We start from the raw sequence: 21,497 nt of genomic DNA, 5'->3' as shown, positions 1-21,497 counted from the left end.
TCTTGTGAGCTAAAGAGCAGCATAAAATTCAATATTAGTATTTATTTTTAAATTACCACCCCATAAAAGCTCCACTAACTAAATTCAGTGTGCATTTAAATTCCAGTATGAGACTATGGCGTGCTTCTGGAATGTCTTAATTAGTCGCTTGATTATGTGTTCTCTGTGGTTGTGAGTCACATGCACCAGTTCCATAAACTCTCCTCTATTAAAGACCCTCTCTCCAGGCTGAGGGGAGTCTCACTGAGCCGGGGGTTCAGGAACCCCTAGTCCTATCACAGTACAGTCAGGCTTAAGCAGGAACGTGAGACTTCTGAAGTCTAATCCTTCAGAGAGGATTAAATCAGGAGTAATCTAGAGGTGAGTCTGCAGTACCAGGTTATATGGACCCATTCACTCCTGTGGCATCAATGAATGTCTGCTGTCAGCTTCAACCTAGCTTCTGTGGCACTCCATCTACCACAGAAGTGACCCAAAATGTCTGTCTGAAAAGAATTAAATAGGGGCTGGAGCTATGGTTCAGGGCTGCTCTTGCAGAGGACCTAGGTTTTTTTTCTCAACACCAAAACAAGCGGCTCACAAGGGCCTGTAACTCCAGCCCTGTGATCCTGGCCTCTGTGGGTACCGTACTCATGAGCAAACTCAAACGCTTTTCTTTTTTCTTGAAAATATTTTTTTTCGTGCAGTGTAGTCTGATCATCATTTGTCCTTCCCTAACTCCTGCTGGACCCACCCTACCTCCCCAGCCACCTAAATCCCACACCTTCTTTCTCTCTTGTCTCTAGAAAACAAACAAAACCAGAATTTTAAAAAAGCATACAAAACAAACACCTCAAAAAAAAAAAAAACTCCATAGAAGCATAAAATCAGAAACCATAATATACAAACAAAAGGCTGGTAAAATTAAAAAAAATGCCAAAACATAAGATTAAAAAAAAAATCTACAGAAGTACCTTCTTGTTTATTTTGTGTTGGCCATCTGCTGCTGGGTGTGTAGTTAATATACCAGTGAGACTCCATTGAAGAAAAAACAATTTTCCCCTTGCTAAATAAATAAATTTAAAGATACAATGGTGGCCAGAAGGAACTCCTATTGAAATAAAATTTTCCGAAGATTAAAATTTCTCTTACAGAAAAAAGAAGTGAGCACAGGAGAAACACATCTCCACCTGAGAGTGTGGACCATAAACACCTGTGCATGTAGTCACCACAAACGACTTGTGAGGATCGCTGATGTTTTCAGATAATATTTAAAGTACTGTTTCGAGGCGTAAGAGAACGTGCTCTCCAGCTAAAATACTACTTCTCAGCACCAGGAGTGATTTCTGAGATTTAATCCAAAAATCTGAATTATCTTGATTTTATGACCTGTAGCATATAAATGATAGTGGATGCATTTTTTTCTTTACTCTGGATACCACAATAGGCTATGAATTTATTTCAAAAAAATAATCCTCATACTAGCATTTCCTGTTCAGAGTGCGTGGGTTCCAATGTTTAAACTCCATTTCTGAAAAGCTCTTGGGTTTTGCTGGCTGGAGTTTCGGCTGACCTAAAAGCTGCTCCTCTTACAGATCATGTCATTGACGACTCTGTGGCACGTTTGTTACTGCCTGTCACCCGTTCTTTTGGCCGGTGGGGTGCATCCATCTGGTTGACCTTATCCACGTGGCCATCTTTCTGAAATGAGAAGATAATGATGCTATGCCTCCCGGTGTTCCCTTAAGTTTCTCTCACCCCAGCAGAGGCCTTCTGAAAATGTCTGCTTTGAAGTCCAGGAGGCCACCGTAACCCACTGCCTACTGTGTCAGGTGTCACTGTCCCACCAACAGTGAAGAGGCCATGCATCGTGTGTTCCTGGACATTCCCATCAAAGGACGTCTCTCTTGGAACTCCACATGTCCCTATAAAAACTATAAATGTTAAGGCATTGTTTTTAAGTCCTCTAGGATAAAGGGCTCATCTGAGTTACACGTAGAGTGTGTTGCTCAGTAACTCCCCTGGGGCAGGTCACCCTCTTGACAGGTTCCCTTTTCGTATGTTGCGATCTCATTTTCAGTGTGTTTCTCAGTTGTTAAAACATCACCCACCAAGGTGGCACACCCCTCTAGTCCCAGTGCCTGAGAGGCAGAGGCAGGAGGATCTCTGTGAATTTGAGGCCAGCCAGGGCTACACAGTAAGATCCTAGACTGCGTGTCCTGTGAGCATTTGCTATCCCATGTTTTCCTCTAGATTTTTATTATAAATTGTGTTTGCTCCTAAGCTTTTGTATGAGCTCAGCAAAAAGAAAAAAAAGTCATATTTTACTTATAGCGCGTTTCACATGTAGAAAACACGAGTCTTATGACCAAAGAGAGATTCCATGACTTGATACGTGTTTCCCACCATAATTTGTATGAAAAAAAAAAAGGTGTAAATCTTTTCTCTTGCCTCTTTGGCCACCTTTACTGTCCTCAGTAACACACACACACATTTATAGCGAGACGTGAGATGAAGGACTGTGAGGTTATCAGATGCAGATTTATGGAGGTTTAAGCCAGTTACATTTTCTTTTCTGTTTAAAGTCACAATGCATGTTTACCTAGCGATTGTTTCTTTGAGAATCTAATGTGCAGAACAAAATGTCAGTGAACTACCTTAAAAATTCATTTTCGAAACTTAGTAAGTTTATTTTCAGCCAGAGTTTGCTGTCTTCACCTGAGCTGTATTTGACATTCTATTTCGAGTCATTTTCCAAACGTACCAGGCATCTTGACAACTTTTTCACCCTGAAGTTTCTTAGGCAGAGCTAAGAGAGATCGCTGTTGCCATCCTACATTGATGATTTGAATCAAGTCAATTATGTTTATACACTTTGTGATTTTTTACATATAGTTACAATTTTATACTTAATTTGCATTTATACTCATGTAATTATAGTAATCACATAAATGTTGAAAGTTTGAGTCTATCATAAAAGCAAAAATTAGTGTTAAATACTTAAATGTCCAAAAATTTTAAAACTTAAATAAGCATCTGATTTAATGTTGCTAAGCACAAATGAAAGGTAGAATTATATAATTCCTTATAATATTTTTATACTTTGACAGTTAGCATAGTTAGTGTGAAGTCCTTCGAATTTAATTTCCCATTAAAAAGCAGACACCATATTGAGCCTATAAATGTATGCGGACGTTTCGGCAGCCACTGCTTCTCTCTGGACCTCTGTCCTGTGGAGGTCTCATTGACATTAAGAGAAAAAGCAAGTTTCATTTCTAATGCTTGAGGAGTAGATTGGACAAATGTTTGTAGAGAACATTATGTCCCCTTTGAATGTACAATAGAATAGCATTGTCATTGCCTGAAATTTTACAGAAACATTGAATTTTTTTTTTTTCGGAGCTGGGGACCGAACCCAGGGCCTTGCGCTTGCTAGGCAAGCACTCTACCACTGAGCTAAATCCCCAACCCCAGAAACATTGAATTTTTAAGGACTGAAATATATCAAATCTATTTGAAAATACAAAATTTTATTACATTATATTGGTTAGTAATATTTGGAAAATCTTAATTGCCACTCTGTATTAAGGTCACATTCTTAATGCCACTCAACGCTTTTTTAAATTATGGTGATGATAATTCCTAATATTTAACAAGGCATGCATAACTGAATTTTTACTGTATTTTCAAGTTTCTATAAGTTTGTGTTGGGTACATAGTTTTGGATTTGGATGTAACTATTTCTTTCTCGCTGTGGTTCTGTGTGAAGTAGTAGTGAACTTGATCTTAGTCCTGAGTAGGCACCTGTCTGATTCAGGGAACACTCTTCACCAAAACCGTGTTGTAATGTCACTGGGTGCGCAGTGGAGGTAAGTCTGTTTAAGATGGGCCTATCTGAGACGCCACAGAATTTAAAGTCTGAAATGCCAGAGGTCGTAGGATGGCGTCAGGCAGGGTGCTCACACGAACTTGCGCCACACAGTGCGACAGTGATTTTAAAGTGTGATTGGCTTGAGAGAGAACAACACAGACATTTGTTTTTATTTCTTATTGTAGGCTCCCAGCAGTCTTATGGAGACCCTTGAACAACATCTAAATACCTTAGAAGGAAAGAAACCCGGAAACAAGTACGCATTGTCTATATACCGTAAATAAGACGAAAGATACCAAGTGGTTCTTGATGAGAATGGGAGTTCTCAGGGTAACAACTTACTCCAGTGCAGATTCAGCCTGTGTTTAGCCGCCAGTCTCCTGGGTTCCCTCAGAAACCCCTACCCTTTCTATACAGGCTGCCTGCCTACAGGAAATGTCGCAGAAGAATCCATGGTTTGCAGCAGGTTGGCTGGACCTGCTGGTTTACAGATGTCTTTAGAAGTTACTCTTTCTGTTGGGGGAAGAATTGAGGGCCCCAAAGGGGATCCAGGAGCTTCATAAGAAAGCCAACAGAGTCAACTGACCTGGACCCTTGGGAGCTCTCAGAGACTGATCCACCAACCAAAGAACATACATAGACTGGGCCTAGGCCCACTGCACATGTGTAACAGATGTGCAGCTTGGTCTTCATGTAGGGCCCAACAATGGGAGAGGAAGCTGTCCCTAAAGCTGTCGCCCATCTGTGGAACCCATTCCCCTAACTTGGCTGTTTTGTCTGACCCTAGCCCTGCAGTGGAGGGTATCTCAGGGGCTCCTCCATTCTCTCAAGGAATGAGGGTAGGGACTGTGAGAGGGGATGACCAGAAGGAGGAACAATGATTGGGATATAAAGTGAATAAATAAATTTTTTAAAAAAGTTACTCTTTAAAAGCTAAAGCTATTGCGATCGGTTGTAACCAAGCAATCAGAGTTTCCAAGCACCCTTGAATACTGAGACTTCCCAACTGCAGTGTGAGAAAAGGAAGGCTTTCGAGTGTGGTTTCCAGTGACACACCTCCCCATAAGCCTTAGGGACACCACGCTCCTGACATTACCCCAGAATCGTTCTGTAGATTGGCAATCGGTGACTCGCAGTTTTCTCTTGTTCTGCTGCCTTTGTGCTTGGGTGCTTAATTCAGCTGTTTCCTTCACTGTGTACAAAATAATGCCCAGGTCCCTCTCCCCACCCCAGCTCTGTAACAGACATCATGTGCTTCCCGGCATTTATTCCTTGTACCCCCTTACTCCCTCAGCCTTGGAGCTACCCTCCTCCCGGTTAAGTAGACCCTAAGCCTCCTGGAAGGACCCTTTACAACACCGCCTTCTTATGAAGCCCTCCTCCCTTAGTTGTGAGCTTGCTTGTGCCGTCTGCTCATCCACACGTGTAATTCCACGAGAGTTTCTGATTGTAAGTGTAGGGACTGTTTTATACCCTGCTATCTGAACACTTTATGCAGGGCCCGCTACATAGTCAGCCTGCAGGTCGCCATTGGTGCTCCCAGCGAGCTGGAGTTCACTCAACTCATCAGATAGCGTAAGGATGGATTGTTGCAGGGCTACAGGATGGACACAGATTTGATTGGTTGGTTGGTTTGGTTTTTGTGAATGGCAGGGCTGTGAAAATTTAATTCTCTTATGAGCGCTCTCTCTCTCTCTCTCTCTCTCTCTCTCTCTCTCTCTCTTTCACATACAGACACACACACAGCATTCTTGAAGAACCTAGGTTTATGTCATTTTTAAAAAAGATTTATTTATTTTATTTATATGAGTACACTGTTGCTATCTTCAGATATATCAGAAGAGGGTGTTGGTCGTGAGCCACCATGTGGCTGCTGGGAATTGAACTCAGGGCCTCTGGAAGAGCAGTCAGTGCTCTTAACCACTGAGCCATCTCTCCAGCCCTAGCTGTATGTCTTAATGCCACATTTTTGTAGTTATTTCGTCAGCTATGTGCTGTTCCTTTTGTCGCCTCCCCCCAAGTTAGTTTAGTATAGTTTTATGTATGGTGTACTTGTGTGGTTTTACATTTTCAGTAGCGGAGTTTTTCAGGTACTTTTGGCTGCGCAGCCTGAGTAGTAGATGACATGACCTCTCTGGGTTGTTTGAAGGCCACACTGCTCTCCAGTGTAGCTGTGGTTGCATGGCTTGTGATGTGAGATTAACACATAACTGTTTAAAACACCTACTCTTGTATATAGCTGGGGCCACTCTCAGTTGGAAGCTGAGAACCCCACAGTAGCTGAAGGGCTTTGCATATGCACGGTCTCCTTATTGAGAGGGGTGTGTGTGTGTGTGTGTGTGTGTGTGTGTGTGTGTGTGTGTGTGTGTGTGTGTGTGTGTGTGTTTCTCAGGCTGAGCACTGCCAAGCTCCCCACCTTCCTTAAAGCTTCCAGCACATCCTTCACCAGTGCCTTCCTCCCCATCTTCAGGCTCCTTAACCGACCTTTGGCTCTGAGCTTGCCTCTGTGGCCCCTGAGGGCTGCCTGAGGAAAATGGCCGCTAGGCATTTTTAGAAACAGGGACTAAAACTCCGTAGTCAAATTCATTCAACTTAGAGTCACTTTCTCTAGCGCCTTTTAAATCACTTTATGCTTGTCAGATTCTTTTCAGTAGTTGGCTCAAACCACATTTTGGTGTCTTCTGCTTATTCTGGTTTTAAGAAAAAAACAGGCTTTAATAGTTAACTCGTTTCTTCTCTGTATGTTTGTGCTTTCATGGGAACTTAAGTGAAGGGTGAGTACCACGCTATTACCATTTTTGCATTGGGTAATTACTAAAGATGCAAACAAAAAGCACCTGGTATTCCATATTTGGTATTTGGAGTTTTGAAAATTGATTAGTATCCATTAGTGTTTATCTTAATGTATTCTTTTATCTCCTAAGGTGACTGGCAAGGATGGCTTTGCTTCCTTTGGGTCTTGTTGGATCGTAATTAACAGTATCTCCTAAGTGTATAAAAAACCCTCTTAACTTTTAGAAATGGTATTTTTATTTGATAAGTGAAAGATTTTCTCCTGGTGCACTGTAGGAGGCCAGGGCAGTTTTACAAGGAGCATAAATGGTTTGAAGATATTTTCTCTGCCATCCTGTAGCAATACAAAACCATTCTTACACTGTGACAGTGTATATGCATTTGCGAATGTCTGCTGTGGTACTCCTAAACCAGGCACAGGTGACGCATACCTTTAGTCCCAGAACTCTAGAGGCAGAGGCAGGCAGATCTCTGAGTTCAAATCCAGCATGGTCTACAGAACAAGTTCCTGGACTGCACAGAAAGCCTGACTTAAAACACAGCACAAAACAAGAAAAGCTGCTCTGGGAGGTAGAATGCTATTTGCTTTCAGCACCTCTCGTCCACTGACACGCAGTGAGTGAGCGCAATGCTGTGAGACACACCCTTGTAGATTCTCTCTCCTCCTTCATCGCTCAAAGGAGTGAGATTAATGATACTAATTAATTAATGATACTAAGTGCTGAGGCGAGCATGCAGGAAGCTGCAGGTGTCTTTTCTAATTAAAATTGTAAATATTTATAGGCTTTTACATCTACGTATTTTTCTGGATAGCATTTGTGCTGCATAGGAATTATTGTTGGGGGAGGTGTCATTAAGTAACATAATTTCCTCTTTTGTAGCTTCCTTTTTCCATCTTTGAAAGAAACATTGGCGTCTGCCATGTTCATAGAAATAAACCAGTAGGCGTATGTTTAGCGTTTTGGAGTTTTTGCTTAGGTTACAATATAGATAGCATTCATTCTTGTTTCAAATTGTCAGTACTGCGTTAGTTTTCCCAACTTGATCCGATATAATATAGATTTCTGTAAGGCCTAGTTATGTTTCTATTGCAGTGATAACTAGCACACTCAATACAACCTAGGGAGGAAAAGGTGTACTTCACCTCACAGCTTACAGTCAACCCACGAGGGAAGTCAAGGCAAGAAATCAATCAGGGCAGGAACCAGGAGGCAGGAACTAAAGCCAAGGAAAAGGAAGAGCACTGCTTACCGGCATAGCCTGCTTTCTTCTATTTTTGAGGACTACCTGCCTAGGGATGGACCCACCCAACAGTAGACTTGGTCCTCCCACATCAGCCATCAATCAAAAGAATGCCCTATAGACACTGATGGAGGCGTTTTCACAACTGAGCTCCTCTTCTAAGATAATTCCATCTTGTGTCAAGTTGACAAAAATCCAACCAGGATACTGTACATGAAATTATAAATGAGTATTGGTCTGCAATAATTGTTGTTGTCTATACGCAAGATATAGTAGCGTTTTCTCATAAAGTGTCAGTACCAAATGTGTAGAATAGAATATCAAGCAAGAAGCAGCCATTTATGACCTGCAGGAAAAGGACCGATGTGCCATCCCACGTGTGCTTTGTCAGAGAAGAGTTGAATGTGGACCAGAGACAAGCTCTGGGTATTGGACAGGTTTGGAGCAGGTTTTAATCAGTGATCAATGGCCCCATAGAAATACCTGTGACCAAATGTCAAGTAAAGGCCGGATAGAGTCAGTGGGGACACAGGTCACCCATGTTGCCAACTTATTCCATGTAAGATACATATCATTTATTACATATCATTTATTTGTATGTATGGGGCAGGGGCGGGGACCAGCTGTGAGAGTTGCCTCTCTCCATCCCACATGGGTCTCAGAAATCAGACTCAGGCCATTGGGCCTAGCAGGAAGCATGCTTAATCCACTGAACTATTTCATTAGGCCAAAGACAATTTCTCAAGACTTTTGGTTCATTGGTAACCATAGAATAAGCACATAAATACATTCTTAAACTTTTAAATACCACCCCCAATGCCAGATGCCGTATAACACGCTCAGGTAATAAAACAGCAGGATGTGTTCTTTCCCCTCAAAGAACTTAGCACCAGAACTTAGCACCCTGTGATGAAGTTGGGTAAGGAGAGACAGGAGTGTAATGTAGCGGGTGTCCTGTCAGCTCAGGAAAGACAGCCCACTCCCTGCTTGTCTGTTTAATCCGTGGGGTAGCTACAGGTATTGCTGGTAAGGGTGCCTTGTGGGGTTTAAATGCAGATGAAGGTACCAGTTACAATTCTTTCTCACACAGCTTGAAATTGAGTTCTTTAACAGCAGAGGGCAGTATTCTGTCAGTTTTAGTTGTACTTGCTGTGAGGTAGGAAGCTATTACCAGTATCTGTGCGTTGACTGTTAAATATTTCAGTTCTCCCCACCCCCCACCCCCACCCTCAAGTACTTTAAAGAATTGGCTCATGTAACCTGACTGAGAGAAAAGGGATTTGTTCTCCGAAAGTGACCATGTCAAGGGTGTTTGTGGTTTCTTTGTTTTTGCCAAGTAAACATTGTTGATGTTGTTGTTTTCTTGGGTTTTTTTTCCTTTTTATTGAATTTTTTTCTTCATATATTTAGTTTCCTTCCCTTTCCATAAGTATGAAGGAAATGATGTGAGTGGGAAAATATCCAAAAGTTCATGAGATTTCGACCTTATGTTATTCTAGATTCTTTGGTTCCTAAATCCCTTTCTGTAAACGAAAAAACGGAATCACTTCACTTTAGCAGAGCCGTTTAAGTGGGAAGTTACGGGCTTGCATGCGGTAGGAAAGCTAGCATACCGTGTCTGTGAGTAGGTGGGACTGCACGGTGTTGAACAGACTCCCACTCACTAACCTCTGCTCTGAGCTGGGTGACAGCCATCCTCAGAGCTGACCTGACCACAGCTAGCATTGGAGTGTGCTCGCTTCATTTTGGTCTTACTCGTTTTATGCTCCCCCCACCCAGGTTGGGAAAGTGTGAGCTGCACAGGCAGACGTTTCAGACATGTGTCTGTCTGTGACATGTGCTAGAACCAGTGCTAACCGTGAGACTGTTTTCTCCTTAATCAGAACTAAGCACGGACACTGCTCTTCTCCAGACTTCCACTGGTTATGACAAAAAACACGGGAACATTTTTTTCTAAAGGTTTCCATTACAGGCGTGAAAATACAATACACAAGCAGGAGTGTGGCTGTGCATGGTGGGTCTGGTTCATTCACACAGCTCACGGGATCTTGTCCTTTTTCCTCTAGGGTTCCTTCAGTTGAAATTAAATGAACTGCAATGTATGATTCTGTTTTTGAGCTTCCTAACTTTTTGAAATAATAAACAGGTATCAGCTTACATAGTGTACATATTCAGAAACCTTGGGTAAGTTTTAGAAATTGAGAATTGAACTGTGTTTTTGATAGGCATAAGCATTAATACATGACTGGAGAGAAGATGGTTTTGAAATTAAGAATGTCCGCTAAGGGATTGTAAGTCAGTGGAAATATTGGGGAAAGGATATCACTGAGCTGAAGTCAAGTGTTCTAAGCTCCTCTGTTGTTATAAAGAGCTCTGTGAAAATAATCTGACGCCGGATGAAGTCAGGTGCAGTCACGTTTTATTTTCTTGTATTTCCTTTAGATCTGGTGCTCCCTCTCCATTAAGTAAGGTAAGTTGGTTTGTTTCTCTGGTCTTCTCTTTTTACATATAGCATCGTTCACGGTAGAGCTCAAAGCAGTGAGCGTATTTAGACTGTGATACAGCAGTCGTGCCGTAACACACTCTCGGGATGTTTCCCATCTTCCAGAAATGAAAGTCCAGAGTCATGAAACAGTAATGCCCACGCCCCCTGACCTCAGTCCCTGGAAACCCCCTTTCTTTCCACATCTATAAATTGAATACCTCATCTGAGTAGGTCCAGTCTGTCCTTTCCTAAGTTACTGGTTTTATTTAATGTCTTAATGTCTTTGGGAATCGGTCTTCGCTTCAGAAGCCAGGATTTCCTTTTTGAGGTTGAATAGCAGTCTTCTACACATATGCATTCACACACTACCATTTGTTCATTTTTCCTCCAATGAGTATTTGAGTGACTTCCAGATTGTCAGTATGACAAACAGTACTGATGTAACTATAGTGTGAAATGTCTGACTGAGTACTGGAGAGATAGCTCAGTGGTGAAGGGCAATCACAGCTTTTGCAGAGGGACCTAGGTTCAGTTCCCAACACCCACACTGAGTGGCTCACATCCTCCTGTAATTCCAGTTGAAAGGGAATCTGACGCCCTCTTCTGGCCTCTGTAGGCACTGCATGCACATGGTACTTTTAGACAGTTGGGAACACACACATACAAATTAAATAAATTTTTTAAAATATGTGTAAAGGAGTATCTGCTTGAGACTCCATCTTCAATTTGCTTAGGGTATGCATCTAGGAGTAGAACAGATGGGTCACTTGATTTACATTTTTGAAAAAAGATTAAGTTATTTTTATATGTGATTTGGCTTTCTCTTAGAACCCCAGTTTTTAAACGGATGAGATTTTTCTTGTACTTATGTGACAGCTGAAAACATACATATCTGTACAATGTTTGATAATTAAAAATTCCTTTCACATATTGTGAATCCGTGATCTGGGTCGGCACAGGGTGCTATGTGTGTTTTAATGGTACAGGGGGAATGTTATTAGGTGCCTTTGCCCCAAGCGCGCCCGCTAACGTCCTCTTAGTAATAATTCCCTCAGCCATCTCTCCTTCTGAGCCAATGAAAGGGCAGGATGAGGGCTTTCCCTGAAAAGAGCATGTGCTCTCACTGCCTGCACCTCACATCTGCCGTGGCATTTTGTAGGCAGAGGTGTGAGAGATGTGCTTTTTCCTTGATGGTTTCCATTATGTAATTGCTTCCATTACAGACCGTGCCAGTGGTTTCCAAACGGCATGTGCTTTGCCTGTGCCTGGCGGGCTGTTTAAGTTCTCACAGGGCCTGAAGAAAACAATTAAGCAGAAATCTTTTCAATTTTACTGATACGAAGACCGTTGAAACCATGCTGCTGGTGTGAAAATGTCCAGGTTATGACTCTTCAGTGTGGCCGGGTCAGGGCTTCCTTTAGGACAGTCTCAGTTTGTCACTGTTGCATTTTGTGAGTTCTCCCGTTATATTAGAGGTTCTTGGTACAAGGCGTTTGTCATAGGCCTTTGTCCACCTTCGTGTATGCACTAATATTGGTGGTATGTTTGGTGTCCGGATGTGCTCCCTGCTACTCTATTTATGTAAATAAACTTCTAAGTCTATTTACAAGTCTTACATAAAAGTTGGAGGGGTTTTTTTTGTTTTGTTTTTTTTTTTTTTAAAGAGCATGGGAAATGATGTCCTTAGCTGTGTAGCTACTCTTTTCCAGTTCCTTATTGTGCTCCACTGGGAAGCCTTAACCTTTTTGTCCCCGAGAGAGAATTCATTTGTGGTTTTCCCAGCAACAGTAGCTACACTGCCCTGTGTTTATCTCTTCATGGCATCCAACGCTTGGGAGCTACGTATCTATGGAACTGTGATACCATTGGATATTTTGTAGCATGAGTAAGTCCTGGACATTCTTACAGTGGCAGGATTTCCCCTAGCTTTCTTATCAATCCTTTGTTTTAAAGTGACTGTTGGGACTTTTCAAATCTGTTGAACTTGAATCTCGTGGCAGAGCCTCTGCTTGCTCCCGAGCTTCACGCATTTTATTTCCTGGAAAGTTAAATACACTGGACCAAGTAGAAGAGAATAGTGATAGTGACCACAGAATTTTAATATCCTAATACATAAACTATTAGTACCTCTTTAAAAATTAGAGGAAACAAGATATTTGTGTGTGTGTGTGTGTGTGTGTGTGTGTGTGTGTGTGTGTGTGTACGCACGCGCACGCACATGTATTTGAAAGCTAGGGTTGATATCAGGTGACCTTTTCATTCTAGGTCTACTTTACCTTTCTGAGACAAAATCTCTCAGACATCACTGATGTGGCTAAACCAGCTGGTCAGTGGTGTTCAGGGCCCCCCAGTGCTGGGGTTACACACACGTCCTACAGCACTTGTATATAGATGTTTGAGGACAGAACTCAGGTCCCTGGGTTTACATAGCAAGCACTTTACCAATGGAACCATCTTCCCAGTCCAAAGGTTAAGATTTTATTTCACTTTAAAGTTTTTATTTCACACTGTAATGAAATATAATCATATCTTCAGATTGCAGCGACTTAAATATTACTTTTGAATTATTCCCTGCCAGCTCTGAAGTATTTAAGTTAAATGTCCAGATGTTGACGTTGTCTGAGAAGATAAGTATATTTAGATTGAGAGGCAAAAAAAAAAAAATACTGGTTTTATAGCAGTTGTCACTGTTGATCCTTTTTGATACCTAGTGACCTAACAATTTTAAGTTTAGGAAATATGTTTAGCTTGATTTTTAAGTGTACAACTAGGAGTCACTCTAATGTTAGAGCATGTATTTTAGCAAATTTTACTTGTTACACTTAACTGTTCAAGCTCAAGGTGCCTTTGGGCCAAAGTGATTTTTATAGTTCTCGATTTCAGTTTCTCTTGAGCTTTTCCTCCTGTGAGGAGTTGCAGAATAAATGTTTGGAAGGTCATGGGTCAGCAGGCCAAAACCCTGCTGCTCGGTGAAATCTAGATGCGCTTTTGATGTGTGCTGTGATCTCCACTTTCAGTCTTCTCCAGCCACAACTGTTACATCTCCTAATTCTACACCAGCTAAAACTATCGACACGTCCCCGCCAGTCGACATATTTGCAACAGCATCCGCGGCTGCCCCAGTCAGGTCAGTTAACGAGTTTGTAGCCAACCTGTCATTAGTATTTTTGAATCGCTTTTTGTTGCATTTTTATGTACAGTCCTGATACTATGTGACTTGAGGCTACTTTTCCAGTATAAAGTGAGTTCTTTGGGACTCTTAATTAAACTTGTACCTCTTAAATCCTTGAGGCAACCTGTGATGTGACTTGTAAATTTAGGGAAACAATCTGAAAAAGAAAGACTTATATACTGCAGGTCCTTCTAGGGCTAGATGGTATGCAAAGTCTCTAGTAAAATCAGTTCTTCCTGTGATGAGCTTAGAAGGTGTTTCAGAGTGCTTCAAACCCGTGAACAGGTGGCAGAAGCCTGTGGTCGCAGCATAGAAATCTGAGAATCTCAGCGTTCAGAGCCAGTCTGGACTATATAACAAATTAGGGGCCAGACTGGGCTATGTGATAAAACCCTGTCAGTTGAGTAAACCTCACAGTTACAGGCTGATTGGTTGGGCCATAGAGTGAACTCTACTAAGGTGATAGGAAGAGACCATCTCAATACTCCCTAAAATGAGTCACCAGCCCAGAAAGGCTTCCACAAATAATATTTTTTGAGTCAGATCTTTCTTTCACCATGAGAGATTCTGGCCTCGTTTGAGAGTGTCTGGGACTCTTTTAGGAGTGCAGTCTATCCAGAGGCTGCATGCTTCTCACAGGTTTCTATTTTAAACAGTTATGAATATACATATCGCTCCCCTGTTTACTCTGTGCTGCACTCGCTTGCTTCTGCTGCTTATCTGTTGGCAGAATGAAGTGCTTTCTGCTGACACACCAGAATAAATTGTTTCTTATGAAAAATTTGACTAAGCTCTTATTATTTATAATGTTTGTGTGCTGCTAGGGTCAAACCCTGAACCCTCATATGTCCCCAATTAAGCTCTCAGTAATAAATACATCTCCCTTTTCTGTTAATTAGTCTAGTTGTGTTTATACCTGTCACTGATGCAAAGCCTCAGGGCCTCAGAAGCAGCAGACTCCTTTCTTCAGTAGAATATTGCTTAGCCATCTACGGTCTGTCAAAGGACAACGGCGAAGCTGCTGGTTTTGAAGGCAGATGGGGAGCCTGAGCCTCCTCTGAGGGCTAGAGGGATGGTAGTTGTGCTCCTCAGATCTGAGTGTAGCTGGGAATCATAGGAGAGCTCGTTAAAATCAAGATTCAGAAGACGTAACATGGGATAAGCCTTTAAGGTTGCACGATGAGTAAGATTCCAGGACACTCAGCAGTTTGAGCCCATGCTCTGAATACTAAAACTTAGGCTTCTTTGGAAGGTGAGCCTGCTGAGAGGCAAACAATGTATTATCGTCTAGTTTGGGAAAAAAATAAATTAATTAACTTTTATTCATTTTAGTATTATTTGGTTCATGGATTCTTAGGATAGTTTTTTTCTGTGTTAGGAAAAAAACCCCACATGGTTTTATATATATATATATTTGATGTCCTGTGGGATTTTACCCAGATCATCACCTATTTTTGTAAATAAAGTTTTATTGAGACAGAGTGTGATGATTTGTTTCTATCTTCTGTATCGTTCGTGGCTTTCCTCTGCTGTAACTGCAGAGTTGAGGAGTAACGGAGACCACCTGCCCCTCAAAGCCCACACACCTATTCTTTTACAGTGATTCCAAGCCTTTGTGGTATTTTCTGCACGCGTCTTTGTTGTAAAACACTTGGCGTTATGATATTTCAGAGTCTGATTGTGCAGCCTGCTTTCCTTCCAGCTCTGCTAAGCCATCAAGCGATCTCCTTGATCTTCAGCCAGACTTCTCCGGAGCAGCTGCGGGGGCAGCAGCGCCTGTACCACCACCTACTGGGGGAGCCACTGCGTGGGGAGGTGAGTGAGCCTGACGAGCATGGGGGTTGTGGGGCATTCTCTGTGGCCGTTTTAATTTGGGCTATAATTATCGTCTGTGCGTTCCGGTCATCAACAATGCTATTAGAAACTTGGTGGGAAAATTTCTCAGGATGGTACCACTGGTCAAAGTATATACTGTGAAAGGCACAGGAATTCCACATACTACAGTTCAAAAGTTCAGATAGTATATATGATCTACAGTTGAAACAAAAGAAGTAATTTTTTTGTGATTCTAAAATCTTATTTTTAGTAATTATTTTCTAAAAACGATTACCTTAGGTTAGTCCCTTCCAGGAATTTACCAGGTTACTCTAAGAAGCATTAACAATTTGGTTTAGTCAAATACAGTGCCTAGGTTGTAATGTTGTTCACGTTTTATCTGACTTCATGAGACTGAAATCGATTTTACACTCTAGTTTGTATCTAGTTTGTATCAGAAAAGGGCTCTCCTACACTAACCGGCTGCAAGAAAACACAGCTAGGCATTTCAGTTCCAATTGTTTCACAGACCTCCTCATAAATGTTTGATTAAAAACATCTAAGACAAAGTAAAATTAAAGTGACTTCATGATTCTCAAAGGTGTGCAGCATCATTTCTGAATGCTGTGTTCTACAACAGCAGACGACCCGTTAAAATTCAGAGTTCAAGGTATGATGACACGACTGGGAAAGCAACATGGTGGAAAACTTGGTAATTCAAAAGAGAAAAACTGTTAGATGATAAAGCTGGCCTGGGGTACTTGGGGAACCAGAATTGACAGAAATTTGCACAGGCACATTAGGCTAAGACCACTAGGCTCCATAGAAAGCCGTTGGTATCCATTTAGGCAAAAACCTCCTACCCTTTTAGGTTGCTTTTTCTTCCAGGCAGAAAATATTTCTACTACTGTGAGACTAGATCTGTAATTTAATAGAACATTTCAGAATCAGTGTCCTTAATTAACAGTAAGGAACACAGTCAAATGAAGGTACATTGCCCTAGATAATTAGTCTCTGGGTGAACTTATTAAAAGCATGCTAGTATAAAGGAAGAAGTGCATCCTGGCTGGGAACTTTCTCTTTAGAAATATGGGGGCTGCAGTATATTAGCTGTGTTACTGCAACACCCATGACCAGAAGTCCTAACCATCCTGACTGCACAGTGGAGAGTCCCAGTGGAGGATTCTGTCTGAGCAGGGACAGTGTGGGGAGTCAGAGGGACAGAACTCAGACATTGAGGCAGGAAGGGCCCCTGGTTCCGTTACTGGCACTTGTCTACTCCTTCCTGAGTCTGCCGGTCCTGAGTCTTTGTAATCTTTTCATTTCATTACTCAGGTGCTTGGTAACAAGAGTAACAGAAAGATAGCAGCTCAGAACTAAAGTTGACAGCTAGAAATGCGGACATTGTAAACAGGTAGCCATTCTCCAGTGTCAACTGTTAGGGCGGCAATCATTAAATAGTTCCGGAAATTGGCTCCCTAAACTTTAACTTTGTTGTTGCCTTTAAATTGAGAAAGAAAACTGTTGCTGGAGAGCCTGCAGAAGGACTTTCGTCTTTAAATATTTTAAAATCTTTTAAATACTCAGTTCTGCTTTGCTAATGATTCTTTGCAGCCACATAACATATTGTGTTTTCCTATTTGATAACTTTTCAGATCCATACCCTCACGTCAAACTTTCTCAGCCACGAAATTCATAACAACTTTAGTAATAAAATTTTTATAATTAAAATTTTAATGTTAGTTATAAATTCATTGGATTGTATAAAAACGACTTGAATATTACATGAATGTGTTATTTTTAATTCTGTCATGTGTTTGTCACTATGTGTTCACACTTTAATTTATTCTGTTCTTTGACTATTTTATACATGTAAATAATATATTCTGATAATATGTATTATACCACACCCCCAAACTCATTCTTACCTCCTCCTCATATGTCTTAGTTTGCTTTTTATTGCAAACCAAAAGTGACTTGAGGAGGAAAGTCAAGTCAGTAACTCAAGGCAGGGACCTGGAAGCAGGAAACCATGGAAGAACACTGCTTACTGGCTTGATCTGCTTGCTTTCTTAGGTCAGTCAGGACTACTCACCCTCCCACATCAGTCATTAATCAAGAAATGTCCAGGTGCTTGCCTATGGGCCCATCTGATGGAGGCACTTCCTCAAGTGAGGTTCCCATTTCCAGGACAGCCCTAGTTTGTGTCAAGGCGAGGATAGCACTAACCAGCACAGAGTTCTTGTTGGCAACTCTGTCTCCCAACCGGCCCTTCGCCAGATTCATAACTTTGGTTTTGCTTTGTGACTCATGTAGTTTAATCGGCACCATCTGCATGAGTTTTAGATTGTTACTATTGATTGGAGTCCGGTGAGGTCACAAGCCAGTGACTTCCCATCTCCCATTTCTATCAGTAACAAATAGTTCAGCACTGAGGAGTAGGGAGGCTGAGCCCATCCTCCAGTGCCTCACTGTTGAGAGATTTATTCCTAAGCAGACCCAGCATTCACAAAGCTACAGAGCTCGTGGATGTGGTAGCTCACTGTTGCCTGATGACAGCGTTTCCAAACCCTTCTCTCCATCTGCTAGCTTCTACGTTCTTTTCACCTCCTTTCCCACAGTGTTCCCGAAGTCTTAAAGGGGACTGTGTTAAGGGCTGAGAACTATCTGTTAACTTATTCCCAGTACCTTGTTATATCCATGAATCTGTGCATTGACTGCCGTTCACTGGAAAGAGAGGCTTCTCTCATTAAGACTGAGAGTAGCATTTGTCTATGGGTAGAAACATAAATACTTTATAAGATAAAATTCAGCTAAGCAACAGTATTCAGTTTCCCCCACCCCAAGGCACATGTTCTCTGGTGTGTGTTTTTTTATGAAATTTACAGTGGCAGGCTTAGATACCTTCCGTAGATTAGGCCTTGAGTCCAATCAGAGCAGTTGGTTGCCCGCATAACTGCAGTGCCACCATTGCACAAGTGGGTATATCTTGCCTGGCACATGGCCTGGGTAAGTCTGTTGTTGGTTTTTCTCCTCCAGCAGCTGATATAGCGCCCTCCAGGACTATAAAATCTAGCCATCAGTGAGGGACTTTACAGCTCAATTCCAGCTCGATTTCTCTAGATCATACAACCAAGGTATACAGTGTCTTCAGCAATGGGACCTTATTACTGAAGACTGGTAGGAAACCAAGTCTGTCTTGCCTGGAGACCTCTGTGGTCTCCCTGACTAATAACGTGTCAGGGGGATATCCCACCCCAGCACTGGGGGGTAGCAGATTTCTCCAGCCATGCAGGGTATTTTTCTTAAAACTCCTTTTTTAAAAAAAGTAAATTACATTTTTTTAAGGATTTGGTTGCAAGATGATAGATTCCTTGTGGCTTTTTCATAACCCTTGTTTTTTAGGTTAACACTCCCTCCATCTGTCCTCTCAGCTCCCCTTCCCGCCAACCTCACCCCTACCTATAGCTTCCCATCCCCGTATTCGCCTCCGCTCTTCTGTTGCCTGCATTATACTGTATCCCCAATGGCCTCTTTCTAGTTTCCTCGTTTCTACCAGATCTCAATATGGCGTTCATGCTTTTTAGTGTTAGAACTGTTTGGTGACCTGTACCACTGCCCTTGAGGCAATTTATTTTTAATTCTAGCCTTCCCCACTAGATGGAGCACATCTCACAATCATTGCAAAACCCATGGCAGGCTGGGCAAGCCTTGTGGTAGGCTGCCTGCCTGGTTAGACAGCTTCTCAAACACCCAGAACTAAAGCATTTAATAGTAGGGAGCTGGGGGAGGTGGGGGCGATGATCATTAAATCTCTGTTTCTAAGAAAACTAAAGCTTGAGAACCTCTCAAGTGAAATGGGAAGCAGTCCTCACTCTCCTGGGTTTCTCCTGTAGAGTGTGCTTCCTTGCCTTTGCCTCGTTTGACTAAGTGAAGCATAAAACCAGTTTACCAGTCTTGTTTCTTAACATCGAGCCACGTCTGATTTCGAATATCGTAGAATTTAAGTTTTATATAGCTAGACAGTGAAACATGAACTCTAAGCGTGTGGAGTGTTTCTCATCTGAGCTTTACTGAAAGGATTCCAGGATGCCAAGGTGAAGTCCGTGAATTCTTCCTGAGGTTACAGCCGTTTCTCTTCCAGGAGACACGTTGTGATGACAATATTTTTATATTAGTGAAATTTCAGCAAATTTGTATTTAATAAATCTAGCTTAAATTACTTATGAATTTAGTTTTTAATCAGACTGGTAACAAGCCCATTGTCGGAAAAAAAAAAAAACAGAGCTGTTATGAATCCTACCTTTGCCTTCATAAAAGAAAGAATATTTTCATTTACTCACAATAAATCTGTGTTTTAGAGGCACAAGTAAATGAGTGGGTTTGAGTCTGTATCTAAGGCCTGGAAAAGCACACAATTTCTTCTTCTAAATATTTGACCTGAAATTCCTGCTTTTTGAGAAATAGAAGATTGTTGCTAGGGTTTTATTAAAATTGAAATTAATAACCAACATGCTTTTGAAAATAATCTTACGAGTTAGTGTAACTAATACTTTCCACATGTATTATTATTTGTAGTGCTAGTGGCTTTATGATCTTCTTCCTACCATGTTAAGAAAATCTGGGCTGTGGAGTCTGTAGGCTGTGCTACATACACACCTGACACTGGGCGGATTACAGGCGCCTTGAAGTTCATGGTCCTAGCTTTCCTTATGGAACATTTGATGTGTTCCAGGGATAGCTAAGCCTTTTAACTAAATGAGCACACTTAATCGCCATAGTTGCTTGAAACAATCCAGTTGTAGGTCACTGAAGAATGTCAGCTCCTTTGTTACGAGAATAACGTTTTGTTACAGTGAATATTTTCTAGCCATTTTTATAATGCAAAAAAAGGCCTTTAATTATGTATCTCTTATAAATGAATTGAATCCTCCTACTTTAACATGTGTCTTCTGTGGTTTAATCCTTCACAAATCACGGTTTCAAGACTAATCATGGACCCTGCTATTAAGCAAGATCTGCTGTGATGGTTAGGTCTGTCACCGTGACACAAACCTCAGTTAAGATATCGCCTCTGTCTGGCTGACATGTGGCAAGTCTGGAGGGTACCGTCTTGATTAATGATTGATGTGGGAGGGTCTCTGTGGTCAGAGTCACCCCTAAACCGGTGGTTCTGAGTTATGTAACAATGTAACCTGGGCTACACAGGGTGCCTAGCCTCAAAGACGGAGAATGGGAGATAGGGAAGAAATAAAGAACAGTCAACAAAATTCTGCTAATTACCGATGGATGGCATCAGTCACAGCAGGTGAAGGGGTGTGCAGGGATGATGGAGGTGAAAAGCTCTATCTTTTTGGATATAGATTGGGTTTTTCAGAGTTATTTAAGACTCTTAACCTTCCTCGCCCCCTATCTTTTTCCATCTGTAACATGAATAGCTTAGTCTAGAGATTGCCTAGGGTCTCTTCCTGCTTGGAAGTTCCATGGTGAGAGTTGGTTATGCATTTGTGCTCTGATTACGAATGGTCCGGGAAGTGCAGAAAGCTCAGGTGGGCCCGAGCCTCTCCCTGCTTGCACACTGGCACAGTCAGATGTTTCAGCTGGAATTCTTTATTTCTTCATACGCTGCCACCCCCTGGACATCGGTAGACCTTTTGGGAGAGGGTGAGTAAGCCTTGTTTTTGAACTCCTCCTGTGAGAGATGTCCGAAGCGTCTTCCTGTGGCCTCTAGGAGTCTGGTCTATCTCCTGTCCTTTCCTCCTCTCTCTTTTGCTCTGTCTCTGATGAAATACAGATTCCTTGGCTGCACTTTCCTCTGTTCCCTCTGAAGCACCGATTTCTGACCCATTTGCACCAGAACCTTCCCCTCCTACTACAACCACTGAACCTGCTTCAGCTTCTGCCTCAGCCACCACAGCTGTGACAGCTGTCACTACAGAAGTGGATCTCTTTGGAGGTTAGTCCGCCACGCCACTACTTCATTCCTTTCAAGATGGCTGAGACCAAAGGCTTCTGAATTACCTTATACTATGTTAACAGCATGGCAGAGTGTAAGTATTTTTCCAGTGTTGGTTCATATCTGCTTGACAGTGCTAAACTCGTGAGCTCCTCTCCCTGCAGTTTGGCACTACTGGAGCAGA

At 41.9% G+C, this 21,497-nt stretch overlaps 1 protein-coding gene across 3 annotated transcripts in view; it reads left to right on the top strand.

The window, feature by feature from the left end:
• Positions 1-21,497, top strand: part of Snap91 (synaptosome associated protein 91) — a 106,536-nt gene that overhangs the window by 53,960 nt on the left and 31,079 nt on the right. For all 3 annotated transcript variants that reach the window (XM_032909718.1, XM_032909717.1, XM_032909719.1), the window contains exons 10-16: positions 4,036-4,106; positions 6,619-6,624; positions 10,328-10,355; positions 13,388-13,497; positions 15,245-15,357; positions 21,007-21,021; positions 21,152-21,313. In XM_032909718.1, coding sequence (XP_032765609.1) covers positions 4,036-4,106; positions 6,619-6,624; positions 10,328-10,355; positions 13,388-13,497; positions 15,245-15,357; positions 21,007-21,021; positions 21,152-21,313 — 505 coding nt within the window. The remainder of the gene's footprint in view (positions 1-4,035; positions 4,107-6,618; positions 6,625-10,327; positions 10,356-13,387; positions 13,498-15,244; positions 15,358-21,006; positions 21,022-21,151; positions 21,314-21,497) is intronic.

Source organism: Rattus rattus, chromosome 8 (genome assembly GCF_011064425.1).
Source record: "Rattus rattus isolate New Zealand chromosome 8, Rrattus_CSIRO_v1, whole genome shotgun sequence".
NCBI lineage: Eukaryota > Metazoa > Chordata > Mammalia > Rodentia > Muridae > Rattus > Rattus rattus.
The sequence above is the reverse complement of the archived record's forward strand: the minus strand, read 5'-3'. Positions and strand labels throughout refer to the sequence as shown.